Raw genomic sequence first — 8,435 nt, forward strand, 5'->3', positions numbered from 1 at the left:
CTGCCGTCTGTATGCAATACAAACGTATGGCCAACGCCCTTTGTACAAAAATCCAAGGGAAAGTCCTATCGTGTGTATGGGGCTTAAGTCTGAATGGGAACAGTCTGGTTATTGCAGTGACTTTGAATTCACCAATTAGGTGTCTCATTTATGCAATTTTTTACTAACAGGTAGAACTGTGCCATTAATTCAAGAAGAAGACTACCTTCAAAAGGATCTAATGGGACTGGTATGTGTAGCATGACAATATGGTTACTTTACATACACTGTGATGTAGATCTTTCCTTGAATGCAAAATCTGTAAAGTGTGTGTGTGTGTGTGGCATTTTATGGCATTTTATCTTGATTCAGATAAAGGTGATATAGTTGAACAAACGACATATAAAATTGAGGTAGTGTAGTTATTTTCTTGATCTAAATGAACAAAAATGCAGGTTTGCCATACGGATAAAGAAAGTACATTCGTACACACTTGCTAACAATTCAGATCCATAAAATTAGAATCTGGTTGGATGCCAATGATTGTCTCATTTAAACCTCAGACTTTTATGTCAGATTTAAGCATTTCTGTTCCCTTAGGTGCTCCATAGGCTACTGACGGGGTGAGGAGGCGATTCTTCGCCTCCTCATTGCCTGTTTTTTACCCCATTTTTTCCAACAAACGTGCCACAACCATGTCCATTGCACGTGGTTGCGGGGCATTTGCGGCACTCCCCCATTGACTTGAATGTGTAGTATTCGGTGGGTTTACCCCCCACCAATTGCTACATGTCGGGCCAACTTTGCCGCGAACATGAAGCAAAGCATCGTGGAAGTGGTATGTAAGCATCCCCATCCACTGCCTATTGCAGCTTAAGAGGGACAAGTTTAAGCAAGGCCCCCAGGTCTGCGGTTCTCTTTTATATTGACATTTGTGTGTTGTCATGCCAAGATCAACAAAGCTCTCTAAGGCCCTCCGAAATAAAGTTGTGGATGCCTGCAATTCTGGCAAGGGATTTAAAAAGTTTGCCAAATGATAAAAATTGAATTATTCCATTGGGGAAAATAATGTTCAAGCTGCAAACATTTCAAACAACTGCTAATTTGTCTATGACTGACTGGCTGGCCCAGCAAATTCAACCAAAAAGCTGACTGATGCTAAAAGGTTTCTAAGAATGCCAACATTTCTAGGCAATCCTACTGAACCAAACAGTTTGGCTTGGAAGAACATCTCATCCCAACATTTGTATAGATTACATGAACATGCCAAATGAAAATTGCTTAAAAAAATACTTTGAGTAGGTAAACCAGTTCAGTAAATGCCTAGCCTATATTGCAAACATAATCTATTCTTAAAATACGTAATATCGAAAATTGTATTTTAACTGATCCAAAAGATCATACCTGTTTTAGTGAATTCTATAGCCAAATCTCCTCCTCGACACTTGCCTAAGCAAAGAAAGGCGTAGATACCTACCTAGGTTTACTGACCTTTCTCAATTGACTACAGTCCAAGTGCAAATGTTGGACAAGTAATTTACAGAAGATGAGGTCAAACAAGAAGTCTCAATCTTAGCCCATGGTAAAGCCTCAGGCCCTGATGGCTTACTATTAGAAATGTGGTGGAGATATCAGATATCATTGCTTCTGTATTGGCCTATGTGTATAGAAATGCCTATGTAAATAGATCATTGCCGATGTCAGTGTATGATGCTATCATCATCCTTTTGTTAAAACTTGATAAAGAACCTTGTTAATGTAGGTTTTATGCCCATCAACCACAACTAACATTCCTAGAGCCCAGATCGTTATATATAGCTTAGAACCATATTTTACCTTTTTTATTTTATACTGGATTATTGTCAGTTGAAGTTAATGTACTGCACATGCAGTGCACAGTTTGGGTTTAATTTACCCATGCGGTGAAAATTCACTTTGTAAAGAATACACAATCACAGGCAAAGAAAATAATAATAATGATAATAAAAAACTGGGCCCTGGGGAAAATGACAAAGTTTAAATTCACTTGCAAAATTAGGTATATTTGCCTTTAGTAAATCATATGTCACCGGCCTCACTTGAAATCATTTACTTATTGCAGTTTGTGTAATGCACACCAGATGTCACCAACGCGAAATGAAATGACTGGTTTACTGCAAACTCTTTAGACCACTATAACCCTATTTATATTTCCAAATTTCAAGAAACTAAGAATGTTTTAAAATACATTGCTGTGAACTATATCCCAGTGCAAAATGTGAACTGAAGGAGGTCAAATTGTGTTCATGCACAGTGGTCATTTTGTTTAGCTCCTTCCTTGCATGAGAAGAAACGTGTTACACATATTTTAATTTATTATTATTATTCAAGATTTATATAGAACCAACACTTTACGCAGGGCTTTACAGAATAAGGACAGGACAGTGCAGTTACAATACAATACAATTCAATGCAGGAGGGTACGGAGGGCCCTGCCTATGGGAGCTTACATTCGATGTGCTTGAATATTATTAGGAATATGAGTAAGATGACCTCCTAACTTGAAAACTAATACTGTGCAAGGGTCATGATGTGTGAGTTCTAAAAAAAAACAATTGCAACCTTTCAGAGATCTAAAATGTAATGCTTATTGTTTACTTTGGAACATGATTCAAAAAATGTTACCTATAAAACGAATACAATTCTTTAATTACAGATGATGGTAAAACTAAGAGATCATTTATCACAACATCTTCATCATGTTGGAAAAAACAAAATTGAAAAGATTGTTTTGGACTTTTTTTCTAAACAGGTAAATGCACAAAATGCTCGGGGACTAGGAAGCAAATAAGTGAACTTGTAAAATGTAACGTTCCCAATACTCCTTTAGCCCCCGTTCACACCGGTGAGAATTGTCATGCAATTTAACAGATCAAAGTTGCATGACAAGTCGTGACCTGCACAGATTTTTTAAAGGTTCATGCACTATTTTTGGCAGTTTCATGGGTGACTTGCATGAAGTCTCAGATGTCGGCAAGCCACACATGAAATTGCACTGACCGGCTTTGAAATCATGCTTAAGTTTTGAGTTCAAAGCCACATTCAGTGTGAACTGGGGCTTAAATGTAATTGTTAAATGTTGCTGGGGGTGTTCTAAATGGCACCAGTGAAGTTTGCAACAAATTAGGTGCTTGAAGAAGATGAAGAAAAATGTTTTGGTCAACAGAGTTACCTAGTTAGTCTGGTTGAAAAAAGACACAAGTCCATCCAGTTCAACCAATATAGATGCTTACATGCTTTATATTTTGGGAAGTGGAGAGGGAGAAAGTTTTAATGGCAAATGATATGAACTGTAATCATTCCACTGAGGAAAAATGATCTACAAGATATATATATATATATATATATATATATGTATGTATGTATGTGAATGTATATGTAATCTATCTCACACACACACACAAAAATAATTATTTGATCCCCTGCAGATTTTGTAAGTTTGCCCACTTTCAAAGAAATTAAGTGTCTATCATTTTTATCATAGCTGTAATTTTTTAAATGATAGAGACAGAATATCAACCAAAATTCCAGAAAAAAACAGGATACAAATGTTATCAGTTGCAGTTCAGTGTTTAAATTAAGTATTTGATCCCCAAGCAAAACATGACTTAGTACTTGGTGGGGAAACCTTTGTGGGCAAGCAGAGGTAAGACGTTTCTTGTTGGTTACCAGGTTTGCACACTTATTAGGAGGGCATTTGGTCCACTCTTCTTTACAGATCTTCTCTAAATCCTTAAGGTTTCTTGGCTGTCCCTTGGCAACTCGAAGTTTCAGCTCCCTCCATACATTTTCTATAGAATTAAGGTCTGGAGACTAGGCTAGCCTGCTCCATGCCCTTAATTTGCTTCTTCTCGAGCCACTCCTTTGTTGCCTTGGTGGTATGTTATGGATCATTGTCATGCTGGAAGACCCATCTTCAGTGTTCTGGCTGAGGAAAGAAGGTTCTCATACAAGATTTTACAATACATGGCCCCATCCATTAGCCCCTCAATGTGGCAAAGTCGGCCTGTACCTTTAGCAGAGAACAACCCCAAAGCATAATGTTTCCACCTCCGTGCTTCACTGTAGGGATGGTGTTCTTGGGGTCATAGTCTGCATTTTTCTTCCTCCAAACAGGGCGAGTTAAGTTAATGCCAAAGAGCTCAATTTGGAGGAGGGGGACCTTGCGGGCGCTGCAGGCAAATCCATGGCGAGGTATTATGTTATCTATGGTTTGTTTGGTGACCGTGGTCCCAACTGCCTTGAGATTCACAAGCTCCTCCCGTGTAGTTCTGGGCTGATCCCTCACTTTTCTTATGATCGTCCTTACCCCAGGACCGAGGGCGATGGTTATTTTGTGTTTCTTCCATTTGCGAATAATGTTAATGGTCTTTTAGCCCATTCCAGCCTTGTGCAGGTCTACAATCTTGTCTCGGACATCCTTTGACAGCTCTTTAGTTTTGCCCGTGATGGTTGGTTTGAATGGAAGAAAGATTCTGTGGACAGGTGCCTTTTATACGCATAACGAGTTTTCGTTAGGAGCACCTTCTTAATGTGAAAGGACCAATCTGTGTACCACATGAGCACATACTGTACTACAGCCAGTCTGTGGGAGCCAGAAATATTGTTGGTTGCTAGGGGATCAAATATTTGTTTTACTGTACTGCAACTTAATTTAGAACATTTGTATCAAGTGTTTTTTTTTCTGGATTTTTGATTGATATTCTGTCTCTATCATTTAAAATACATCTATGATAAAAAAAAAAATAGACCCTTCAATTTTTTTTTCATATATTGTACTGTGTGTGTGATCAGCTATTTGAGGCAGAAAGTGAACATGTCCCTGAAGTTGTATATTGAAAGCAGAAAAATGGGCAGAAAAATGTGTGTGTGTGTGTGTGTGTGTGTGTTCTAAATGCTCATTTCAATTCTGCAAGTATCTACATTAATGTTTTGATTTTTTTTTTTTTTTTTTTGCCTTGCAGCTTGACCTAGTATGTTTGATGCTGGAGGTTGTGTGGAGGAAACGCATGCTGGATTCTAGCGTTATAAGCTTGTAAGTATGGAGTATATTGTGCATGTAATCCTGTCCTTAACACCATCTTCATGCTATGCAGTGGCCTTTGTTACTTTATATCGCATTATGATATAGATTATGCAGTTAACAGACATACTGTACATATGTAAAAATATTGGAGGATGAGATGTAAAGGGAACCTGCATAGGATACATGCAGGGCCACCATTACGGGGCACAGCCAATACACTTGTAGGGAGCCCGGCCAGTCGCCCGTACCCCCCTACAGCAGCAGCATAATGAAACAAACGAAATTAAACTTTTAGCAGCCAGCTGCTGGCCTGCGCGCCACCCGCAACAGAGAAGCGCTACCTGCAGCACTGCACAGAAGACAGAACACTGATTTCTCCTCCCTCTGTTCTCCTCTCTCTCCCTCCTCCGGAGGTGATCCGTGATCTAACACTCGTTCCATTTCCTACCCTGCTGAGGCAGATCCTGCTGCTAAGTTAGTAATGTGATTGGGCGGAGCTCAAAGAGGGGGTGTGGCCAGCCTTAGCAGTTGTGGGACCCAGCCTTCTCAGGTGCATGCAGATTCAGGAGAGCAGCATGGAAGTCAGTGTGTGTCCTGCAGCGTACTGCTGTAGCCTAGTGTGTGGAGTGGACTGTATTTAATCTGCCCAGATAGGACATCATACACCTGACCCTGTCAAGGAGTTACATTTTGAAAATGGATAGAGATGTTTCTTGGTGGGGATGAGTTACATCATGGAGAGCCCCTTCACAATGTAACTCATCCTCATCCCCTCCCAGAATCCTCCTCATTCATTTTCACAATGTAACTCCATCATCCTCATCCCCACCCAGAATCATTCATCCCTCTCCACAATGTATCCTCATCCTCTCCAGGAGAAGGATTCGAATTATGGAGTTACATTGTGGCGAGGGATTAGAATGATGGAGTTACATTGTGGAGAGGGATGCGGATGATTGTGGGCAGGAATGAGGATGGAATGGCCAGTGGGCGGATTTGGTGGAAGGCCAGTGGGCCCTGGGGAATGTTGGTGGTCAGGGCCCGTGGGGGCCATAGGCATAAAGCTGTGTAAGGGGCTCCAAAATGTCTGGTGGCTGCCCTGAATACACATGTGAATTTTTTTTCTGCCCTTTACTGATTATATATCTTGTAACTTTTTGCGATCAGGATAAGGCTATGTTCTAACTTATGCAGGTTGTGGTTGATGCGTTTTCCTGCAGGATATTGCGTTTTTTTTTTACACTCCTTTTTAATGTGTTTTTTTATCCATTTTACATTTTTGGAAGGTGTCTTGTCATGCAGGAGAAACCAGCATAAACGCACTGGAAACACAAGCATTGCGCTTTTTATACATTTTTTATGCGTTCCTGTTGTGTTGAAATCTATAGAACCAAAAATGCAACCTACTGCAAGCAAAAAAAGTCCCTGACCCTTTCCAAAAACCCCACAAGGTTGAAAACAGTTTTGAACGTGACCTATAGGAAATCATTTTAAATTGACCGTAGTGCGTTTCTGCGAAACTGAAAACGCACTGCAAAATGCATGGGTGTGAACCAGGCCTTAGGGAAATTAGTGTAGCCTAAAGCAGTAGTAAAGTCTTTGTGTTAAACAAAAAATTCACTACAAATGGAGCCATCCAGCTCTGTACTGTCACGGCTCCCCTGCGCTTCCATCCTCACTTGATGTTCCTTTCGAGTTCACAATCTTTGGCCGCTTGAATATTTGGGCAGCATATACATCACTCCCGCGTATACACGCACGGGAGTTGCATTGCCGCGGCATTCAGAGCAGGCCATAAATGTGGTCTGAGCTGTGCATGTGCGGCTCGGATCACATTACCCGCTGACAGGCGGGGGGAGTTATTAATGACAGAAGTTATCTCTAGGGTCTCATCTGTTATAAAAGCCCTACCTGTCAGTATATCTTGTATTTATTCAGTTTACTACAACTTTAACACTGAATGCGATTGCATGCATGTAGTGCAGGGGTAGGCAACCTTTTGAGCACAGTGTGGCAAAAAAATGTTTTCAAAGAAATTGAGCGCGCCAGTTATATAAAAAAATGTCATCTTCACATTCTCAATCTCGAAAATACATTTTTATAAAGTAAATGCTATAAACTACTTGAATATTAGTAAGAAATTAACATTTATTTCTTATGAATATTGACCTTCACACCTCAGATCACCCCAATTCCTGCATCTTCACACCTCAGATCACCCCAACTCCTGCACCTTCACACCTCAGATCACCCCAACTCCTGCACCTTCACACCTCAGATCACCCCAACTCCTGCACCTTCACACCTCAGATCACCCCAACTCCTGCGCCTTCACACCTCAGATCACCCCAACTCCTGCGCCTTCACACCTCAGATCACCCCAACTCCTGCGCCTTCACACCTCAGATCACCCCAACTCCTGCGCCTTCACACCTCAGATCACCCCAATTCCGATCCGCATCTTCACACCTCAGTTAATCCCCAATTCCTGCTCTTTTACCCCCCGGATCAATCCTAATACCTGTATCTTCACATCCCAGATCGGCCCCAGTTCCTGCACCTTTACATCTCAAATCGGCTGCAATTCTTGCACCTTTACATCTCAAATCAGCTGCAATTCTTGCACCTTTACATCTCAAATCAGCTGCAATTCTTGCACCTTTACATCTCAAATCAGCTGCAATTCTTGCACCTTCACACCTCAGGTCACTGTACCCCCTTGCTAATTTGTCTCACCTCTGTACCCCCTATTCATCTGTCTTACCACTGTAACCCCCTGCTCTTTCCACCACTGTACTCCCTGTCATCTGTTCCACCACTGTACCCCCTTGTCATCTGTCCCATAACTGTACCCCTTGCACATCTGTCCTATCACTACTGTACCCCCCTGCATACCTGCCCCACCACTGTACCCCCTTTCTTGTCTACCACCCCCTGCTGAACCCCACTGCACACCTGCCTCACCGCTGTACCTCCCTGCTCTTCTGTCCCACCACTGTATCTCCTGCACATCTGTCCCACCACTGTACCCCTTTCTCGTCTTCCCCACCACTGTACCTCTTTTCTCATCTTCCCAGCTGTGCCCCCTCATCTGCCCCACCACTGTGTGCCTCTTCTCATCTTCCCCACCACTGTGCGCCTCTTCTCATCTGCCCCACCACTGTGCTCCTCTTCTCATGTGCCCCACCACTGTGCTCCTCTTCTCATGTGCCCCACCACTGTGCTCCTCTTCTCATGTGCCCCACCACTGTGCTCCTCTTCTCATCTGCCCCACCACTGTGCTCCTCTTCTCATCTGCCCCACCACTGTGCTCCTCTTCTCCTCTGCCCCACCACTGTGCTCCTCTTCTCCTCTGCCCCACCACTGTGCTCCTCTTCTCCTCTGCCCCACC

General features: G+C 42.2%; 1 protein-coding gene across 1 annotated transcript in view; it reads left to right on the forward strand.

Annotated features, from left to right (window-relative positions):
• GSAP (gamma-secretase activating protein) overlaps nucleotides 1-8,435 on the forward strand; it is a gene marked incomplete in the record, with an annotated part of 185,523 nt that overhangs the window by 159,209 nt on the left and 17,879 nt on the right. The window contains 3 exon segments of the mRNA XM_073623550.1: nucleotides 171-229; nucleotides 2,675-2,770; nucleotides 4,983-5,042. Of these exon segments, the coding sequence (XP_073479651.1) occupies nucleotides 171-229; nucleotides 2,675-2,770; nucleotides 4,983-5,042 (215 nt within the window).

This window comes from Aquarana catesbeiana, linkage group LG03, assembly GCF_042186555.1.
Source record: "Aquarana catesbeiana isolate 2022-GZ linkage group LG03, ASM4218655v1, whole genome shotgun sequence".
NCBI lineage: Eukaryota > Metazoa > Chordata > Amphibia > Anura > Ranidae > Aquarana > Aquarana catesbeiana.